The sequence below is a fragment of the Mytilus trossulus genome, chromosome 6 (assembly GCF_036588685.1).
Source record: "Mytilus trossulus isolate FHL-02 chromosome 6, PNRI_Mtr1.1.1.hap1, whole genome shotgun sequence".
In the NCBI taxonomy this organism is placed as follows: domain Eukaryota; kingdom Metazoa; phylum Mollusca; class Bivalvia; order Mytilida; family Mytilidae; genus Mytilus; species Mytilus trossulus.
In genome coordinates, this window is record NC_086378.1 from 77,816,791 (window position 1) to 77,840,359 (window position 23,569).

At 32.5% G+C, this 23,569-nt stretch overlaps 1 protein-coding gene across 1 annotated transcript; it reads right to left on the bottom strand.

Annotated features, from left to right (window-relative positions):
• Window positions 1-14,629: 14,629 nt before the first annotated feature.
• Window positions 14,630-22,603, bottom strand: LOC134723769 (uncharacterized). The gene is made up of 8 exons (XM_063587317.1): window positions 22,531-22,603; window positions 21,544-21,669; window positions 19,963-20,070; window positions 19,307-19,426; window positions 18,514-18,639; window positions 17,884-18,000; window positions 15,496-15,624; window positions 14,630-14,800 (listed from the first exon to the last, which is right to left on the bottom strand). The coding sequence occupies exons 1-8, from the start codon at window positions 22,547-22,549 to the stop codon at window positions 14,652-14,654; spliced, it is 894 nt and encodes a 297-aa protein (XP_063443387.1). The 5' UTR covers window positions 22,550-22,603; the 3' UTR covers window positions 14,630-14,651.
• Between the last annotated feature and the right edge of the window lie 966 nt (window positions 22,604-23,569).

Genomic DNA, 23,569 nt, shown 5'->3' on the forward strand with positions numbered 1-23,569 from the left:
ACTCACCAGAAATAACCGGTCCTGCTGGATGTAATGGTTACAACTAAGATTGTGAAACCTTGTTCCTTTATATATGAGTTTCTTTTGGCCGGACATCATTCAATAGGGATTTGTTTCAGAACAGAAAAGAAAGGATAATAAAGATTTATCAAAATTGTTGGACAATAGAGTTCCAACAAAAGAAATATGTAACACGTATGTATCATTACATTTATCTTTTTTAATCTCCTCATTTACTTCGATGAAAAGTTATCTTGTAAATATTCATAAGCAAAACATTCGGACAAACAGGACGAAAATCGATAACATTTTAAGTTTTCCTGTCTTTGGCGTCATTCGGTCTCTTCAAGGTCACAACTTAGATAACTGACGTTAAGACCTCTTGGTCAAAGGAAAGTAATTGTCATTCATAATTTAAACATTATTTATTGGACATGCGTTACGTGAAACAGCCGGTACTCGTACGTATATCGCTCATCTACACAAAGTCCCCTTCCTTTATTTGTATCAGTTACATGTAAACACGTCATATTTGAACTTGACCAGCATAATGAAAATAAAGAAGTCAGCATTATCTTTTTACTTCAAGTTGTTATACATACATCAACTCCTGTATCTGAAAACAGTTCTAATTAATTGTATACAAATTAAACTTTCAAGCAGCACATCTATGTTGTGTACATAATATTAGTGCTGTACGTTTAGACTTAAAGTTGTGATCTTTATTAATTTTTCAAATTGAGACAAATTATGATCATCCTTATAATTTGCGATCAGTTGACAACTATAAAGATGCACTTTCTAAATTTCTTCACTATACTTCCACCAAATATTATCAACGAGATGTTACATCATATTATGAGATATTCAATTAAAAAATCTGATTGTAACCATATTAAAAGCCTTTGTATGTTCTAAATAAAACAAGTGAAATTTACTTACTAGAACTGTGAGCAGAATTTATGATGTATCTTATATAAGTAGTAGTACTTGAAAACTATCTTCTGAGGTTTGCATTGAACTTTTATACAGGTTTTAGATATGCATGTGAGTATCACAATTCATTTAAGATCCTTTTATAGCATACCTCTTCCTGTATATTACAGTGTATTGTCAACTCGATTATTTAGTGACTCTGTCTTGATGACAGGTACGCCGGAGTGCAACGGTATGTAATGTTCAATGAACTACAATAAGTATACTTTCATTGTTTTTCGATGTCAACTTGTTCACTTGTTTGTATGAAACAGTTTTTCTTTTAATAAGGGACTTATAAACCTTTTAATACTACGGAAAGCGAGGAGACCGTTTTTTAAAGTAAGTTTTAAGTCCGCCAGCAGAGGTATCAAGAGAATGACACCTTGTTGTAACTACTCCTTTTGCAATTCCACAGGTCCTAGACTATTTTTATACTTATTTACTTAGATGTGTATATGAACGAGTGTTGAGTCTTGTGGACATTATAAGTAACATTGTTCACTACTGAACCCATACGGATCCATAAAGGAAAAGTAAAATCCAAAGGGGATGAGACCGAAGCCAAACCTTCTATAGATTGTAGTTACCCTGTATGGTCCGTAGGGGGTCCGTAGTAAACCGTTTAACGAATTATAGCACCCGGGACTTTTCTGCTGTGGTTTGCGCTCCAAAAAATAAGCCCAATATATTTTTTGAGATTTGATATATTCAAATGTAAACGTAATATTTCTTGAATAGAAAAAAGTATAGCAGACATACCAAGCACCATGCCAAATTCAAAGTGAAAAAATCAACAAAAGCTGTCAAAATAAAGAACTAAATTTATGTGTAGAATAAAAGAATGCATTTGTAGAAACAGTTTGTGCATAATCAAACTGTGGATATGTTCCAGACCGTATGAGTATTTGGACCGTACGCGTACGGTCTGACTAATGTTTAGAAGTTGGTCTCGTTTATCAGATACAAATGTATATAGTAGATCAACATAATTTATATCTCAAATTAATGTAAAAAGTTCAATAGTAATTGAAATAAAACAAAATAATGTTATAACTATTTTAAAAAATCACGTTTTTTTAATCTGTTAATCTCCTGTATTTAGCACGTCAGTAATTCATAAATTGAAGCCAAGTATGCTTATGGAAATTGAAGTCATCGGAGGTAAACTTAGAGTGGGAGAACAATCGTTTTAGAATATTTAGTGACTTTACGAAAAAAAACTGCAAAGCAACGTGCATTAATAAATTATGTTACTGTAATAAACATATGATTGACGTTCTTTGTGTAAGTCAGTGTCACCTTGAGTACCAACATAGGAATTACGGATATAGAAATAAACACATATTTAACTTCAATTGTTCGCTTAATCATTTTATCCATATGCATGTAATAGAAACAATTTGTATAACTAAAAATAATGATTTTGATAAATATTTGTTTAAATCTAACCCATATGATCCCAAAAAATCTGCTGGACCGTACGCGTACGGTCCAAATACTCATATGGTCTGGAACAGATATATAAGAAAAGTATGTGCATGTTAGGTAAACTGTGTACATATATAGGAAAAGTATGTGCTTATATAGAAAAAGTATGAGCAGATATTGAGCAGATATTGAGATGTATGTGCATATATAAACATATGTTTGCATTAGGCAGTTACGGCGTTCCATTAATAAGCTTTCTTAGCAAAATGAGCCCATGTACGTAAGAGAGTGTGTAACTTGTTTGCACAAACTATAATTATATGTTTGCATGAAACTCAAGTACTTCCGTATAACAATATAATTGATGTATCGAAAAAGTATTTGAGCTTTGTTATTTTTTCTTCTTATATTTTCTTAAATCGTTTATCAAAACGTCAAAGGATGTATTATTTTGCTCAGACTAAGGATCTTCAAACTTTTATCGGAAAATATGGTAAGCAAACGTAATATTGGATTGTTATAAGGTTGAAAATCAAATATTCATAAAATAACTTTTCCCCTGTATCCTTGTTAAGTTTGAACCTTTTTTTTTGCATCGTTATCATTCACCCGTAGCCCACACATGTAATAAGATACAATCGTATGTGAATATTGGGAGAGCACAGATTGATTTTTATATACGAGACAAACTAATAAGAATTAGAAAAAGTAGTTTAAACATGCACAACAATCACATAAACAGGTACAATTGCCAGACATAAATATGTACGCTAAATTAAATGACTAATTGGAAGCGCTAGTCTTGCATTGTTCCAGGAAAAAAGTTGTCAATGCAGATACACATACAAATGTATACATATATTGTTGTAGGGTGTGACAAAACATCACTTTGATTCAGACAAACAATTCAATAAACTTACATTATCAATACTCTTGATTTCTTGATGAACAACATATTTGTTTCGCTATGAAGACCTTTTGAGAAAAAACAATTGACATTCCAATGAGAACCAGCTTAGTTCTTCTCCTTGGCAAGTTCTTCATTTATTCATATACGACTTACTTTGAAACGGCACTATATGCGAAGAAAGAAAAGTAGTTAGCAATTTCAAAGAGCGCGGCCTAATGACGTCGTAGGAATGTGTCAAAGCATTCGTTTGAAATAGCCATGTTAGACGTCTTGATGTTAGAACATCTATATATATATATAAAAAGATCATACAAGATATGTATCACTTACATGAACTGTTGATGTTTCCTGAACATCCGAATTAACCTCTAAGTTTTGATTCGTGGTGATTTTGATTTAATACATTTTTTGTTCAATTTGAGATGATATCCAAAGTCTATAGCTATGGCAACTTTTGTATCAGTAATAGCTTGCATGTCGTGTAGCCTTTGTCTCAAATACTGGGCTTTCAATGCGAGATATTTTTGTCCGGGGAAGTATCTTATAACTAGGTTATATCTATTGTTTATACATTTTGTAATGTCTCAGGGTGGAAAAGATTAACATTATAGTGTTATGAAAACAAAATCCCTACTGAACGATTCCTTTTACAGGTCCGGGATTTCAAAACATGACATAAAAAAATTGAACGATTTTGAGTTCATTAGTACAATGAAAAAATCGGCAAATTTTCCCGAATTTTTTATTTTATTGAGTTTTCTACTGTTATTGGGGACTTCGACCCCATATTAATATTGCTTTTACTTATGGATCTTGACATTCTATGAATGACAAAACTATTTTATTCAATAATACTACTTTTTCTGTTAAGTCTTTTTTTTATGATATACATTTGACGTGAAACTGTACTTATGTATCCCGTCATACTTTGAACCACACAATTATTTTATATACTATTATTACTTTTACTGTTAAGTCTGTTTTTTGTTATATCTACTTTACGTGACTCTGCAATTATGTATGTACTTTGAACGACAAAAATATTTTTCTGTCTACCTGTGTGAATTTCAAACGCGCAATTTTGCACCAGTACTGAAAACCTTCTATCCTTAACAGGTAGACTTTACATAGATAAAATAAGTCGTATAAGAAAAGCAATATGAGTATGTTAAATTTGATGTCTGCCTTTTGAGCTTCTTCGTTACATTTTTTGTTTTTATAGTGATATTAAGATGATAACACAATATTGACTGCTGTACCCCTATTTTTGACATTTTTAATCTTTGAGTATGATTGTTTTGTTCATGCATCGTTGACAATGTAATTGAATTTGATGCGACTGTCATACAAGTGAGAGGCAAAGCTAGCTATAAATCCAGGTTCAATTCACCATTTCCAACATTAGAAAATGCCTGTACCAAGTCAGGAATATGACAGTTGTTATCCATTCGTTTGATGTGTTTGGACTTTTGATTTTGCCTTTTGATTTTTGATTTTTCTTTTTGAATTTTCCTCGGAGTTCAGTTTCTTTGTGTTTTTACTTTTTGTTTTGGTTGTACTTCTTAATTTGTCTTGTAATGTCCATGTTACTGCAGTCTTATTCGTACTTGTAAGATTTGGCGCTTCTTAATATTATTTTCGATTAATGAGCTTGACTGTCCCTCCTATATCTTTCGTTCCTCTTTTAATCATTGTATGTTGAACAGTTGTGAATAATTGGATGCTAAATCGTGTTATCATTTTATTTGTAATTAGTTTGTTTTGTACGTACAATTGTAAACAATTTAATATTTATTTTCGACTGGATAATGTTTTACTGTTAATTCAGTGTTTTTAAATATTCATTTGACGTGATTCTGTGCCTATGTATACCATCATACTTTGAACGTCAAAATTATCTTATTTGTTTATATTACTTTTACTGATGTATCTTGTTATACTTTGAATGACAAAACTATTTTATTTATTAATACTACTTTTTCTGTTCTTTTTTTTTTGTGATATACATTTGGCGTGACTCTATACATAAGTATCCCGTCATACTTTGTACCATAAAATTATTTTATTTGTTATTATTACTTTTACTGTTACGTCTGTTTTTTTTTGGGTTATATCTACTTTACCTGACTCTGACTTATGTATGCCGTCATACTTTGAACGACAATATTATTTTCTTTGTACCTTTAATGTACATGAAATAGTAGGTGTAAATATGTTTATGATTGATTTTACATTAATAAAATTGAGAATGGAAATAATACATGGTTTTAGGACAACAATATTCTTTTAAGGATTGTATATATTCTATTCCAGTCTGCTCCAGTATTAAATAAAAATAAGGGATTTTTTTTACCATGTGACATGGGTGCTCCGTTGCGGAGGAATTTACTTAGAGAAGAAGTACCTGTGCGAATTCCAAACGCGCAATTTTACACCAGTACTGAAAACCGTCCATCCTTTATGGTTGGATTTTACATAGATCAATAAAATCGTATCATATAAGCAAAATGAGGATGATAAATTTGATGTATGGCTTTTTGTGCTTCGTCGTTGCATTTGTTGTTTTTTTATAGTGATTAAGATGATAACACAATGTTGACTGCTGTACTCCCTTTTTTAACATTTTTACCTATTGTGTCTGTTTGTTTTGTTCACGCATCGTCGACAATGTAATGGAATTTGATGCGACTGTCATAAAAGTGAGAGGTTTAGCCTGGTATAACACCAGGTTCAATCCACCATTTTTTACATAAGAAAATGCCTGTTCCAAGTTAGGAATATGACAGTTGTTATAAATTTGTTTGATGTGTTTGAACTTTTAAATTTGCCATTTGATTTGGGACTTTCCCTTTTGATTTTTACTCGGAGTTCAGTATTTTTGTGTTTTTATTTTTTTTTCATTGTTTCTGTCTTCCTTCAAGATTGAGGTTAAGAATTAACAGACTTGTCATAACTGTTGTAGGTTTTTATAATATCGTTAAACGTTTAACGGTGTCAAGATTTTCCAACATTTAAAATAAAAGATTTAGTTAGTGTTTATATAACAAATACATTTGTTGTTTTTTGAAAGGTATGAATTGTATGAATCATAATTACATATTTCACCAGGGACATAAAAACATATGATTTTGAAATTAATATTATTGGAATAAGGTAAAACAAGTCTCCTGTATTGCTTTTTTTTTTGCTGATTTGTATCTTTTATTCAAATATTTATAAGCTTGAAAATATCTTTAAAAAAAATTATAGAGACATTTATTCATGTTTCAAGTTTTTTAAAGAAATAAGTCAATTATGATAGTTTTTCAGATCGACAATACATTAACCTACATAGTCACTGGGGTAACGCTGATGACCGTAACTGCATTCACGGTCATCCCAAGATGTCGGATGAAAAATTAGGTCAGATTCTGTATTGTCTGTTAAAGTGTTTCTATATCATTTTCTTTACAAATCATACATTGAAACGACGTAAATTTATAAAACAATCACTCGGAAATCACAAATTACTACCGAGAAATGTGCATGAAATGGGAAATTCGATTTGAAAAGATCGTTAAGATGACCGCAAATCATAATCAAAATATTTTCAAGATGACCGTAACATATAACAAGGATGACCGTGATTGGTAAAAAGATGACCGTAACTTGTAAAGGATGACCGTAATTTGTAAAGGCTGACTCTAATTTATAAAAGACGACCGTCAATTCTAAGAAATATCCGTACTTGTATTCAAATCTTTTTGTTGAGTTTGTCGATCTCAATAAGGGCTCGATTAGCGGATATAAATATGTTTCATAAATTTCTTTTTTTAAATTATAATTGGCCGTATTTTGTGTTCATGACAATGATAGTAAATTGCACATTTCTCGTAAACAATGAAATATTTATTGATAACGACGTTTAAATTTTTAATACAAATTGACAGCGATACGACGAAAATTTGAAGAATCATGAATGTCCCTAGAACACGGGGGTCTACACTATTATTTTCTATGTTTAGTGGACCTTGAAACTGGGATGAAAATGTAATTTGGCATTAGAATTAAAAGATCATACCATAGGGAAAATGTGTACTAAGTTTCAAGCTGATTTAACCTGAAGCTTGACAAACAGACAAACGAACAGACGAACGGACGAACGGACGCACAGACCAGAAAAACATAATGTTCATAAATGGAGCACAAAAAACATTAAAAATACATATGAATATTTGGTAATCGAGCCCATGTGTATGGTTCCAGAATTGGCAGATTGAAATCTTTATTTTCTTGATATGTGCAGGTGGAAACCCAGTTGAAATAGAACAAAAGAATCGTAGCTCTTTGTTAGAGAAATAAATGTTTATTGTAATGTTTACTATTATAGCAAAATTATTAAAAGTTATAAGAAACCAATAATACGACAATGTTCTTCTCAATAACGAAGTGTTTAATTTTAAAAACACCATTAACATAAGTTTTTAATTGATATATTACATGGTAATGCAGAGCAATAAGATAGCAAATAGACGACATGGATACTATAAGTTGGATGTAGAAAATGCATAACCTCCGAATTTTTTTTTACCACGGACGGAGAACATATCAATCTGTAAGTTCAGAAATGTTCGTGTCTGCCCTTCCATTATGTGAATCAAGAAAAAAATCCCCAAAATAGGTAACGATTGTATCGAAAAGAGAAAATCGAGTGCACCTTTTTATGTTAGGGCGTGTTTGATGTGTATATTTGTCTTTAAAACGTACAAATCAAGAGTATTTGATATAGCATCTCGCTTCAGATTCTAAAATATTTATATTTCAAAACTACAGGTTGACTTTAAAACGTAAAAAATTGACAGTACGAAAAGATTAAATAAATGGGTCAAGTGGAATACTTATCTTATGAATCACAAAAACAGAGAAGGTATGTTCGAATAGCTATTTTTCTAACAGAACTTGATAGTTTTAAGTTAAATCAATGCAGACAAGATCATTAACTGATGCTCATTAGCTAGTAGATACATTTGTCTTTTAAAATACAACTGACATATAAGGATTGTAATGGTGCTATGTAGATAAATCGGTTTTCAAGAGCAAAATTGGCAGCGCATCAGCCTTACAATGGCCTCCATTTCTACAATTGTGAAAATGAACTGCCTGGCGTAATGGGAGATAGTTTTGACGAAGTGGAATCCTGACTGTATGAATAACATTTCTGTATATATATATACAAATTGACAACGTCCCCCTTGTGATACGCTATTCGTTCAAGACTATGTAAAGAATCTACTTTGCTGGAGCTCACTATCACTAGTTAGTCGTTTGATATTTTCAAATATTCTCTGTTATTTTATTTCCCCGACAAAATGGAAGACGATTTAATATCAATGTGTGTACATGCATTGGCCTTTTTGTAAATGTGTATTTTATATTATACGTCATTAAAAGGAATCCCAGAAAATAAAAAATCAATCTTTTGATTTGTAGTTGGGGGCTGTGTACCGCATTTTTGTTCATCATACTTCTAAGGTGTAATTTTATCGCGTTTTTGTTGCATGGTTTTCCCACTTGTTCATGTGCATGTCTTGGTGCAAATCCATTTTAAAAACTCAACCCTCTACTGTCAAAAAAGATACATATTGTGAACTATGCCTTTTAGGCACTCTTAGATTCTTCTACTTATAGGATAATACTCTCATATAAATACGTTTATACCAACTACGGATATTTCTTAGAAATGACGGTCATCCTTTAAAAGTTACGGTCATCATTTACAAATTACGGTCATCTTAAAACCAATTACGGTCATCTCGATTGTGATTTACGGTCATCTGAGCGATTTTTTCAAATCGAAATTCCTGTTTCATGCACATTTCTCGGTAGTAATTAGTGATTTCCGTGTGAATCTTTTATGAATTTACATTCGTTGAAATGTATGAATTGTAAAGAAAATGGTATAGAAACACTTTAACAGACAATACAGATACTGACCTAATTTTTCATCCGACATCTTGGGATGACCGTGAATGCAGTTACGGTCATCAGCTTTACCCCAGTGATAGTACTGCAATATGGCCAACACTATGCATGCTGTTAATTTTGTAGTTTTAAAGAGTTTGACAAGAGCTGAATGTTTACCAGTACATTGTTAAAGGTAAAACAGGTGCAGGCGGTATAGTTTATTTGAAATGCAAAGTAGGTACCGTTATGTCAAGCTATACAATTAACATGCATAAAAACCACCATGCTCGTCATCAGTCGCAATACAAGTCGACTGAGCGAGGTAGTACTTCTACCATCATGTGAGAACGATGAATGAAAAAGACTACAGAATAACTTATTCCTTAAAAGGAGGAGAGAGTCAAGTTACTCTGCTTAGAGTATATAGAAGTCAATGCAGATAATTACGATGTCATTGCCGAATTTGCTATACACTGCGATAAACACAGGTCACTTTACAGGTCTCGTAGTAAAACACTAGTGTTACTAATCACCACAATAGATGTTGACCTTGATGGTAAACGGACACATACTGTTTGCTAAGTTCATGTATAATGTAAAGTATGTAGTTTTATGAATTGTTCACTTGTTCAATTTCAAAATTTGATATAATACTATTCAAGTTGTTAAATTAGTGCGTTTTCTGAAAAACAAACTCATCATAGATACTTGGATAAAAATTTTATGTTTCGAGTTTTATATTACCGTCAGCCTCGCGTTTCGTCTACAAAAGACTCACCAGTGACGCTCGTATAAAAAATGTTAAGAAGGCCAAAAAAATACGAAGTTTAATTGCGCATTTATGTTTAATTACAATTTACTTGTTGTAACTATAAAAAAAAATTGTGTATGGTATAAGTGTTCTTTGATTCAATGAATTTTCATAATTTGCCTTTTTTTGACTTTTTCATGATTATAATAATATTATCAAAAAAGTCATTTAAGCGGAATTTTTTAATCCCTAATGTAAATAAATCACGTTCTTAAACAAGAAACTCATAACCTATATACAAAAATATCAAAGGTTGGAGAAACGTGATCACACCTAGGTTGCTCTTTGTACGGTTGTTTATCAAACCACGCCTGTTTTAAGGAGATAAACAATATTCATAGAGAATTAATTTTGTTAACGTACTAGTACTTGTTCTCAGTTATGTTCTCTAGAATTCATCTCATAGAGACATAACGTGGGAAAGTTGCCAGTAAATAAACATATAGATATAGGAAGATGTGGTGTGAGTGCCATTGAGACAACTCTCCTTCCAAATAACAATTTATAAAAATAAACCATTATAGGTCAAAGTACGGCTTTCAACACGGATCCTTGGCGTACACCGAACAACAAGCTATAAAGGGCCCCAAAATTCCTAGTGTAAAACCATTCAAACGGGAAAACCATCGGTCTAATCTATATAAAAAACGAGAAACACGCATAAATTAATAAACAAACGACAACTACAGTACTGTACATCAGATTCCTGACTTAGGACACGCATATTTGTCATATTAATATCTATTTTAATACTGGAGGTAAGGTAGGGTTTGGTAAGATACGTAGTGTGAGTTTGAACTCTTAACGTTTGACCTTTGAAAAAAATAGTAGTGCTACTTCTAGGATATATTTTTTTTCAAAACTTCATAGTGAAAGTGGTACAGCATTAGCCGTAGAAATTGCATTGTCCATATTTACCGAAAAAGCAACCTATAGACTATAAAACAAGTCAGTATTTATTTATACTATACATTTTAAAAATGTTCATATTAAGTGAATCACAATAAAATAATTTTAGATTATTACACCTTTGAAAAATATAAAATTGGACAAAACCTATACCTTTTTTGCCATTTTCCTCAAGAATTTATTTTATAAAAATATTTAGTAATTACTTAACAAACACCAAGCAAAGCAAATAAATATCTTAATAAATTAAAAGATTTACTTATCTGGGCTTCATTGTAACTTTTATTTTTAAATTTTTTGTAAAAGCTAGAAATGACAAAAAATCCGAATCCCATGGAAATCCAAGACGGAAAGTTCATTAATAAATAGCAAAATCAATAGCTCGACTACATAAAACAACTGTCATATTTAGACAATTCCTCATGGACAAAATTGTTAATAAAACCTAGTTTTATAGCTAGCTTAACCTCTAACTTTGTTGGGACACTTGTGTAACAAAATCTATTTACCATTCCGGAGCACACGAGCTCACTCCCAGTTTTTGGTGGTGTTCGTGTTGCTAACTGTTTTGGAATTTTGGGTTCTCAATGCTCTTCAACTTTGTACTTGTTTGGTTTTATATCTATTTTGATCTGAGCGCCACTGATGAGTCTTATGTAGACGAAACGCACGTCTGTCGTGTTTAATTATAACCCTGGTACTATTTACACCACTGGGTCGATGCCACTGCTGGTGGACGTTTCGTCCCCGAGGGTATCATCAGCCCAGTAGTCAGAACTCCGGTGCTGACACTAATATCAATTATATGGGTATTTTTATAAAGGAGTAGGCCCGGTTGGGGCCAGTTTTGGCCTCAAATTTCCGGTTCATCTAACGAAAGGTTTTGAACACTTTTTTAACACTTAATCACTTGATTCGACTAGTTTTTGTAAACGATTTTAGCTGATTTAGTCATTAAAATCGCTCCGATCCAAGTTTAATATGAAAAATCTATCACATATACCAAAAAACGTCACTTTTCATATGTTTTTTGTCAAAAATGAAAGTGGCCGCATCCGTGTTAATCCTCAACCTATATATGTTAATTATTACTTTCAAATACAACTTACATTTCAATATTATAAATCAACACGAATTTGGCCCCTTTCATTTAAGACAGAAACCATATAAAATTTAACTAAAATCCTAAAATTGTGAAGATTTCAGTTATTTAGCATTACTTAATGATGCTAGTTCCCGATATATGTGCAGTGTACTGTAAAAAACCGCCCATATCTATGTCGCAGAAGCATTATACTTTCCAGAAAATTGTGAAAAAAACCCGAAATTTTCACCATTTTGTAAAACTGCTATATTTTGGGGCCAAAAAGGGATCTTACTGAACCTTCTCCTTTCCTGTTACAAGAACTAAGGAATTTCGTATCCCAGGAATAGATTAAGCCCCGGTCACAACAGATCGTAGGATTTTTTGTCGTGGAGATTCTAAAAAATAGTTGTCATGGCACTACTGTCGTACGAAATGTCAAACAAATATTTCGATTGGTCACATCAGCTACGACATATCCGCGATGAGTTCATGACAGAAAAAATGTAAATGTACTGGTGTGGGTTTGTCGCAAGGCGGTCTCCAAACAGTCGTGCGATAGACGTACAACGATCGTGAGTTGTTTTGACTATTTTTCATTTTTTTCATGTCATGGGATACGTGTCACTGTCGTGTTACCGTAGTGCCACTCTCGCACGACTGTCGTAAGACTGTCGCGCGTTTGACACCGAACTACTAGTATATAAATAAGGTCCGATTTTTTGCGTTTCATTTGTCATTTGATTTCAATATTATTTAGTGTCATTATAAGTTTGGTCCAAGTATCGGCGTTTTTCGTACTAGTTTATATTATAATTGTTTAGCGACTTTAAACGTTTCGCTGGTTCCTATTTTGATCACGAACTCAAATTAATGCTTATAGGACCATATTTTGCTCTTCTTGAAGTCCAGCAAGGCCCCTTTTCAGCAGGGCCAAGCGTAATCGTTCTGGTGGTATAGCAATCCTCTTTAAAAGGCAGACGATATGTCTTCCGAACACTCATTCCCGCCGAATTGTATTCTTCTAAATAAAACAAAATTCTGTTGCACGACTAAATAATCACTGTCGTACGACAGACAATTAATGTTGTGTGATCATGGTCTTCCTGGGACAATCGTGCGACTGTATCGAGAGTGAATTGCAACAGTCGTGAGATTGTCGTACGACAGTTGTCCGACAGTCGTATGATTGTTTTACTAAAATGTGTGATTTTGGTTCCCATGACAATGTGTTTATCGCACGACAGTCCCACGACTGTGGTAAGACACTCTCACAACAGGCACATGACAGTCACACGACAAAAAATCGTAGAACAAGAAAGTTGTATGTCCAATTTTCGTCCCACAACACACGACACCTCCACGATGCTAAAAATATCGTCCTACTGTCGTGTGACTGTCGTACGACGATCACAGATGACCCACAATTTGACAAAATTTCATGTCTTGGTGCTGCATAGATGTGACTTTGGTTCGTTGTTACCAGGTCATAAAGCCGTATTTGGCACAACATTTTAGAATTTTGGGTTCTTAATTCTCTTCAACTTTGTACTTGTTTGGCTTTATAATTATTTTGATCTGAGCGTCACTGCTGATTTTATGTAGACGAAACGTCCATCTGGCGTATTAAATTATAACTCTGGTACCTTTGATAACTTATCAGTCACTATTAGTTTTCTATGTTGTGTCACGGTACTATTATTTGTCTGTTTGTCTTTTCGGTTTTCGCCATGAGGTTGGCAGTTCATTTTCGATCTATGAGTTTGACTGCACATTTTGTGTGACAGTCGCATTAAATTCAACTTGATGGACAACAACGCTTGTGCAAAAAAATGTATCAGATTAAAATGTAAAAAACTGGTAATCAGCAGTCAACATTGTGTTATAATCTTATTCACTATAAAAACAAACAGCAATATCAACTAAGACTCTATAGACAAAACCAAAAAGAACAATTGAAAGTTAAGAATACAAAACAAAAACCAGGTGCAATAACACAACTACAGCATGTAAACATACCTTCCACGGGAAAAAGATATTATCAAAAATGAACAAAATAGTAAGGATAAAATTTACAAAGAAAAAGAACACTAGATCAGGTAACTTAAAAGAATATATACAACGACAGTACCTAGAATATTTACGACACATTCAAGTTTCAAGTTAAGTCGGCATCATATCTTGACGTACATCTAGAAATTGACAACGAGGGTCGGTTGAAAACAAAACTATTCCTTTTTCTAAAAAAAAATCATCGGAAGGGATCGAGACCCTCGATACATATTACGTATCAACTTATGTTTTTGAATCACTGCTAAATCGATAAATACCGAGCTACTATACTGTCATTTTCTACATGTATTACACAATAATGAAACTGAAGTTTGAACAATATTTATCAGAATAAAAGCTGGAATAATATGAGGTGTTCCAAAAAAGGGAAACATTAGCATGCTCCCATGTATTCTAGTATTGCCTAGAACACACATCAAGGTTCCCACTGGCATACAACAAGAGAGCATGGTATTATATTAATTTATTCAATAAATGTCTTAAAAATATTTTGACTGCGTCAGAGAAGTCATCTTCTACGGGAGTTCAGAGGTTGATTTACACTGATATACAACTTTCTCATTCTCGTAATTACACGTACAGCTCTGGTAAAGTAAGCCATTCATTTTAACATCAAAGTCAGAATCTCCAACTTGACGACATGTTCCTTGTATATCTCTACATTCTGTGTAATAAAAAAATTATTTTTATAATCAATAGTATTGTTGGTTTACTACATGTATAATCTTAGGCAACACAAAAATATACATTTTAAACCCGCAGCATTCTTGCGATTGTACCGAGTCAGGAGCCTCTTGTTAGTCTTGTGTGATATTTACTATTGCAGTTCATTTATATGTTTTGGAGTATATAATAACGTAATTATATAGGGTTCTGATCAGGCTCATCTCCGGGTGTAGGATTTTCTCGCTGCTTTGAAAACCATCTTTGACATTTTTCCAATTTCCGTTTTCAATTTAAGTGACAGTATCACAGCTATAGACAAAAGATTAGATTTACGTAAACTGGTGGATTATAACTTTTGCTTTTCAGCGGGGAAGAACCATTTCAAAAGCTTTTGATATGCTTTGTTATTCACTATGACTACTTAACATAAAACATTTTTGATTCGATTTGATGTTGCTTATTTTGTCCTGAAAATACAATGAGTAGAACATCTATTTCATCAACAGAGATTTTTTATATTCCTATTTTGATTCCAATGTTTCAAAGAATAAGCTCAAACTAATTCGTTTATTCTATATAACAGAGAAATTTGTAATTAACAAAGTATATTCATATTTAATTGAGTTTACTATTTTTTTTCTAAAAAAAATTCTAATATAACTCACGACCAATGCTACTTATAAACACACTCACCATGTGTAATTATTTTTTCAAAATAAGTTAAACCTTCGACGTTACATGATTTTTTCACACACTGACTTTCTGTATTTTCATCCCATACTGAACCAACAGAGTGACATTGTCCGGCTGCATCTTTACATCCTATTATATAAAAATATTTATAAAAAAAGTAGTGAGCTTCTTCATGTTTTTTATGATGTGATTTTTTTCTGTTTTTATGGTGATTATTTGATTTACTAGACCAAATATACACGATCAGGGCCCAATCATAGCATTAGTAGAATTTTGTGAATGCTATTACTCTACGTTGTAAGCTAACCCCTAGGATTATAGTAGTAAAACCGGCGTATACAAAAGCCTAACAGGTGAAACTCGATTCCAGAGCATTTCGATTTAAGAATTACTAAGATAGAACAATGATGATGAAAATAGTTTTTTTATACAAGTAATTATTTATTACATATTTACTATCGTTGCTTGAAACCTATGACACTCCGATGAAAGTATCCACTCAGACGACAATATAAGTTTAAATGTCTCATCAGGTCTTGAATACAAACTAAAAAATTCCCATTCAATAATCATGTTATTGTACCAAAACCAGGTTTTCAAGTCATCACATTAAAATTACCATGTGATTTTTCTGTTTTTCTGTATGCATTTATAGTATTATGCGTTTTATACTTTCAAACTTTGATTTATGAGAACATAAGGCCACACCAATTATATATTTCTTGTTCTACGGATTTTTGGACTCTAAAATTTGGGGCGAGTGAGCGATTTGAAAATTTTCATAAAAAATACATTTTTAGGCGACGCTTTTTAAAAGTAAAGGCGAGCGATTATATTTTTTTTGTAAACATAATATATAAGTTTATCACTTGTACTTTGACATTTCTTTAATTTCTGAAGTATTTGTTCCCTGTTCACCAAGAAATAATTAAATCTGGTCTATGTTTGTGTGACTGACAATGAGACAATTCTCCACCCAAGTCATAATCAGTTTGTGGGCAACCATTTAATGTTATAAATATCCCTTTTACATGTTTTATGAGGGATCAATATAAGTTATAATATTTTTGTTTTTTTAAAAGGGCTCATATTTTCTCAAAGAACTATATATATATCTGGTATTAAATGGTCAAAACATGTCCAAGAATTATTGTAATATTCCTGGACTTTAACCATGTAAACACATTTACTTTAACAGTTTTAATATTATTCAAAATAAGTTGACCCCTTTTTTACAAAGTTTAGAAAAAGTTGTTAAAATATGATATAACTCCCATCTTTTTAATTACGAATGTTTTCAAAGGTTTTGTATAGAAGAACTATACAAATCCTTGGAATTTCTATTTTCTTTCCTACATCAGTAAAATGACCCCTTGTCTGAGGGAGGCTTGTTCTAAACCTGATAATAACAAACACAGGTGGTCAAAGTACGTCATTTTACACAGGGCTTTGATACAGACCAAACAGCAAGCTAAAAAGGACCCCAAAATTATTAGCGTACACAATTCGAACAGGAAAACCAACGATCTAATTTATATATACGAACGGGAAAATACCAATGAACAACACCAAGAAACGATAACTGCTGAACGACAGGTCCCTGAATCAATCAGGCCAGGTGCAGAAACATGCAGCGGCTATGGATTGTTTTGTTTCGCCAGCATACAATATAATTGCAGTTGAAGGCAAATCCTGCAGAAGTTCTTTGTACTATATTTTGGCAACGAACATTTTTTGATAGGAAATATAAGTAAGGGGGAAAGAAACCATTTTTTTGTTCTTTACAGGTATTTCCGCTGTTATAAATTTATATCGGAGCACTCCCTCTTAGGAAAAATAGGTTTCAAGCTAAAACAAATATTCTCACAGATATTTACACAGTGTGGTAGGGTGCTTTTATGCTTAAAAGCTTAAAATCGTTATATACAGGTTAGAATGTGATATTAAAAACAAATGTTGATATCTTTTTATAATATTTACAAAAAAACACGGCGCGGGAAATTGACATGATTACATCTCCGGATGCGGGAAGCGGAAATAATAATAAAAAAAAATGTTTTGAAAAAATAGGTGCGAGCAGCTCCGTCGAACAAGGAATCAAATTGGTGTGGCCTAATAGATGTGTTAAAGAAACATGGATGATGCAACCTACTAATACTGTCTATGTTCTATAGTCTTATGCACTAAATTGTTTTATACTTTCAAACTATTCATGAGAGTTCAGACAAATTAACAGGATGGTTTGGAGTAAATGGAAGGATTAGTACCCTCGAAAACGAGTTTTTTTTTACCTCAGTTTTAGTTTGTAACCCGGATTTGGTTTTTTTTCTCAATCGATTTATGAATTTCGAACATCGGTATACCACTGTTGCCTTTATTGTACACTACCTTGCTGTGATGAAAGCTGAAGAACACCTTTCGACCTACTGCAAGAGTACTGTGCACACTCTGCATCCCAGGCAGATTGATCTACAGGATAACACGTGCCGTCATCTCCTCGGCATTCTGCAGAACAAAAACAAACAAGAAGGTGCATATGATATTTGGTTTATCTTTATTCATATTCAGCAACATGGATCACTCCGAGCTTAAGCACTGGATGGGTATTCATGTCTTACTTTTATACAGTAACAAATGTGAGTAGCAAAAGAAAACAAATCGTGTAACTAAATACAGTAATAAGGATCTTTCATAACTGAAGAGATAAGTGTGAGGTGATTGAAAGGAACAGGTCACATCTCTTGTTGTCTAAGCACGTTAGTATGATTTGATTTAGATTTATTTGTATTAGTGAAACGTTGAAATATATACCCTGCAGTCGATATATTTAAAGTTTATTGTAGTGACTTTTTTTTCGGTAAAAATATGCAAATTACAGATAATAACTATAGCAAGAAAATTTCTAACCAACCTTTTACTGAAAAAAAACACTCAAAGTTCAAAAGATAATGTACGAAACAACGAGTAAAAGCATTCACTTTACACCACAGTTGCAAAAAGGAGGAATTGTTTACTTACTTTCCCCGATTTGAACAAATGTTGCTGCATCAATCGTCTTGACACATTTGTATGTTTTACATTCCATTACAACCTCGGCTCCAACATCATAGTCTTTGCCAAAAGCTGACATCTTACATTTATGATCTACATTAAAAATAATAGTAAATAAAGAATTATTCGATGGCTGATCATCACTTATAAAATATTCTTTTATAAAGTATTTTTTGCATAGAATCATACAAACAGATTGCTATATATATACAGATGTACATTATACTAGTGTTTACTTTTATATAAGTATATGTGCACCTCTCTGGACTTCTCCAAACATGAATCAAAACTATAGCTTGTGCAAATAAGAGGTACCTGTACGGATAATACTCAGATACATTTGTTTAGAATGAGGATGATAACAATTGATGCTCCATTTATGGAGAGTGCTAACGTTCATTGCATTCAAAAGAATCCGATCTTGAATTTTTGGGGCTCTATAGGTTATATGTTGCAAGGCATAATTCCTGTTCATATTTGTTATAGCCTCTTTCTCTAGTGATTTTCCTACCTTTCTTCCAAAAATGGACAAACTTATAGACTAAACATCTATATAAAGTTCTAACAAACATACCTTGTACAGTACAAAGTTACCTTCTGACATATGATGATGAGGTCTGTTTTACCAGTGGTGTCAATACAATATGTAATCCTTAACAATTGTAAAGATTTGATGCAAAAACATCTTCAATAAAAAACCTTTACCCTTTTAGATTTTTCAAACCATTATACTGCTTAAGTGTCTAAGTTTCGTATTTACCGACAACGACTGGTTCCAGGTCTCCAACTTCACCACAAACATATGTCATTTTCTCTGTTCCTTTTGTGTACTCATATACTTCATTGAAGCCGATACAGTAACCATCAGGTGTCATACAACCTGTCATAAAAATTTAAATTATCAAAGTTATGCAAATGAAACAAACTCTTCGACAAAAAAGTCATGTCAATTTAAAAAAATACACAAGTATCTATACATAATGTCAACAGAAGTGGCGAATTGTGTATTATCTGTTACTAACTGTGACCTATAATGGTTTACTTTTAGAAATTGTAATTTTGATGGAGAGTTTTCTCATTGGCACTCATACCACAACTTCCTTTATCTATATAGTACTGTCTCATGAGAACCTTAAATAAACCAATCTTTACGCATGTGTCATTGATGTTCAACTTGTTGAATGGTCCAATAATATTTACATGTGACCCTAAAGTCAACATAAAAGAGAAAGTACAACCTGTTGTTACTCGACAATTTTCAATCAATCTACAGAATAAGAGTTTCATTTGAATTTTAGAGTGAAAGCCAGATGAACTATTCTTTCATATTCCTATCAATCACTATTGTTCCAGAAAAAAACGGTCTGTTTTAGAATCTATTTACTTATCAGTGAATGCAGTTAATATTGTACTCACGATTAGATATAGTTTTTGAAAATCCACCAGCCATACATTGTGTTGTTTTACAACCATGAGTAAACTCGTCTCCAACACGATGGCACTTATGGTAACAATCCCAACAACCTTTGGAGTAAATGTTTACATTCATGTTTAATCCATCAAATAAATGAATAAAAAAAAAAATATCTACTAAGTATAAAACTTAAATGAACATCATGATATATTTTTTTTTAATAAATTAAATTGAAAAACAATTCACCTAACCATTCCGTTCCAATTAGTCAATTTTTTTATTTTGAAGTATGAAGAATTCAATATCTATAAAATTTTTAACAAGTAAAAAAACATCCAATATGTGTTTTACGTTTCAGTTTTCTGATACCAATAGAACCATAACTTTTCTTGTGATTATATTAGTAGCATTACGATGATTTTTTTACATGGGAGATTAAAAATTTGTTAACTACTCCAACATGAAATTAACAGAAAGGAAAGACCATCTTACGTTACGTGTTCTTTGATGTCTATATTAAATCAATATGCGGTGCATTCCATTCTTTCACGTTTAAAAACTAGACCATGAATCAAACATGCATACGTCCACAAATGTCAATGTGACTGTATTACTATTGTTTTCATCCACCTGACTTCACATTGACCTATAATGGTTTACTTTTATAAATTGTTTTTTGGATGGAGAGTTGTCTCATGGGCACTAACACCACATCTTCCTGTATCTATTTGAATTTATGTTACAATATATGTTCGGCATGTTTATGCTCCGTATACACACGATTCCATTTGCGTTTGTTCCAATTTTCTTATGTTTTACACACTGCCTTGTTCTAATGATATAGAAGACAACATATATCAGTTGTACTACCTCGAAATTAAAAATGGAGTAATCTGGTTTTAATGTATTAAGAATAACCTTACAAATTCTTCATTCTTTGAACAAAAATACGGAGCTGTATGCTATCTTACCGTGCTCAGTTATAAGTCTAGTATGCTATCTTACAGTGCTCAGTTATAAGTCTAGTATCCTATCTTACCGTGCTCAGTTATAAGTCTAGTATGCTATCTTACCGTGCTCAGTTATAAGTCTAGTATCCTATCTTACCGTGCTCAGTTACAAGTCTAGTATGCTATCTTACCGTGCTCAGTTATAAGTCTAGTATCCTATCTTACCGTGCTCAGTTATAAGTCTAGTATGCTATCTTACCGTGCTCAGTTATAAGTCTAGTATCCTATCTTACCGTGCTCAGTTATAAGTCTAGTATGCTATCTTACCGTGCTCAGTTACAAGTCTAGTATGCTATCTTACCGTGCTCAGTTACAAGTCTAGTATGCTATCTTACCGTGCTCAGTTATAAGTCTAGTATGCTATCTTACCGTGCTCAGTTACAAGTCTAGTATGCTATCTTACCGTGCTCAGTTATAAGTCTAGTATGCTATCTTACCGTGCTCAGTTATAAGTCTAGTATGCTATCTTACCGTGCTCAGTTACAAGTCTAGTATGCTATCTTACCGTGCTCAGTTACAAGTCTAGTATGCTATCTTACCGTGCTCAGTTACAAGTCTAGTATGCTATCTTACCGTGCTCAGTTATAAGTCTAGTATCAATAAAGTTTGGACCCTCTGCTGCAATCACACATTTCTTCCATGAACAACCTTCTTGTATGCTCATATGTAATGGCAGACATTCTCCGTCGTATTCACAACCTATATCATTGTATATGGTAAAACATAAATATAATATATTCAAGTCAGGAATATGACAGTTCTTGTCCATTCGTTTTTGATGCGTTTTGTTATTTGATTTTGCCATGTGATTATGGACTTCCCGAATTGATTTTCCTCTGAGTTCAGTATTTTTGTGATTTTACTTTTCCCTGTCTGAAACTGTTTAACTTGAATCATTCATATGGTTTTATTATTACTTGAGGCGTTTTCTAATTTTGCATCAAGAAACCCAGTACATAGTATTCTACTGTTTTCAATCAACTGATATGGCAAAAGAAATCATTTTTTTTATAAACGTTGTAGGTGGTGGCATTGTTTGAGTTGGATCGGTACTTGTTTACCATAATATTTACAGATGAGTTTTGATATAAATACCAGTACATTTAAATGTTGTCATTGCGAAAATATAGTCTAAAAATTATCCAAGACATAAAATTAAATTAATGTGATCGTAGTGTTTATTCGTTTCCTTAGGTAGCAAAGAAATTAATTTGGAGAGATGGTATAAGTATATACAATATATATATACAATGTAATACTTGCCACATATCGTTATAAGTTATAGGAACTTCACATATATAGTATCTGATACATGGTCATGTTTCCATCAAAAATGTATATAAATCGATGTGCAAAGGCAATACCTTACTAACGGGAGATATATTCGTATTTAATCAACTGGGTATAGCTGCATAGGCAGTTCGATATAAAGTAGCCATACTGCTTTACAGTTGAAGTCTGAACACTGAGGCGTGGCATCCAAGAAACTTTTTAAATATGCAGTCGAAAAGTAGCCGTCCGATGTTTGATAGCCATTCAAATAGAAATAGTATTACAAACCTATGTCAGTTGGTACCATCTTTCCCTGTTTACACTGGAACTTAACACAATCTTTCCCCTTTACTCGTGCTCCTGGACGTACACATTTGTCGCCAGTTTGACAACCTAAAACAATCATGGAGAACGATGTTATAACACAACAAATATAATTATGTTTAAAATAAAAAAAAAGAGTTGTCTTATTGAATTTTTGTTTCTAAATAACCTCACGTCAAGAAATTTTACAAGTCTTTTTTACATACGTAGACATGTATTAAGCATGTGCATTGAACAACAAATGATTTATATAATATGTAGTATCCACACTATTTAAGTTTTCCAAAAAACGCATTGTACTTGTGAAATTATTCTCTTATTAACACCTAACAGCATAACATCATTAAAAAGACCAAGTATTTTTTATTAATTAATTTAAGTTACAGGAATTATTTGATAATTGAATCATGGTTATCAAAGGTACCAGGATTAAAATTTAGTACGCCAGACGCGCGTTTCGTCTACATATTCACACATCAGTGACGCTTATATCAAAATATTTATAAAGCCAAACAAGTACAAAGTTGAAGAGCATTGAGGATCCAAAATTCCAAAAAGTTGTACCAAATACGGGTAAGGTAATCTATGCCTGGGTTAAGAAAATCCTTAGTTTTTCGTAAAAAATCAATGTTTTGTAAATAGGAAATTTATAAAAATGACCACATTATTGATATTCATGTCAACACCGAAATGTTGACTACTAAGCTGGTGATACCCTCGGGGACGAAACGTCCACCAGCAGTGGCATCGACCCAGTGGTGTAAATAGTTATCAAAGGTACCAGGATTATAATTTAGTACGCCAGACGCGCGTTTCGTCTACATAAAACAATGAATAAACGATTAAAACAAATATGAATTCTAAAAAAAATATTTACTGTTTTAGTCGACTAGGTAGCATCAATGTTGACGATGCATGTATCAGATAAAATCTTGCAGATGAAACACAATGCGATCAATTAATTAGTATTGTTAACATGACTAACAAAGACACACCCATTTAC

What these genes read in the sequence shown, in the direction of transcription:
- LOC134723769 (XM_063587317.1), bottom strand. An exon ending in ATTTGTTCAAATCGGGGAAA is followed by an intron (nt 18,001 to 18,513) that starts GTAAGTAAACAA and finishes TTTGTTCTGCAG; the next exon opens with AATGCCGAGGAGATGACGGC. An exon ending in TGAAAAAATAATTACACATG is followed by an intron (nt 14,801 to 15,495) that starts GTGAGTGTGTTT and finishes TTTATTACACAG; the next exon opens with AATGTAGAGATATACAAGGA.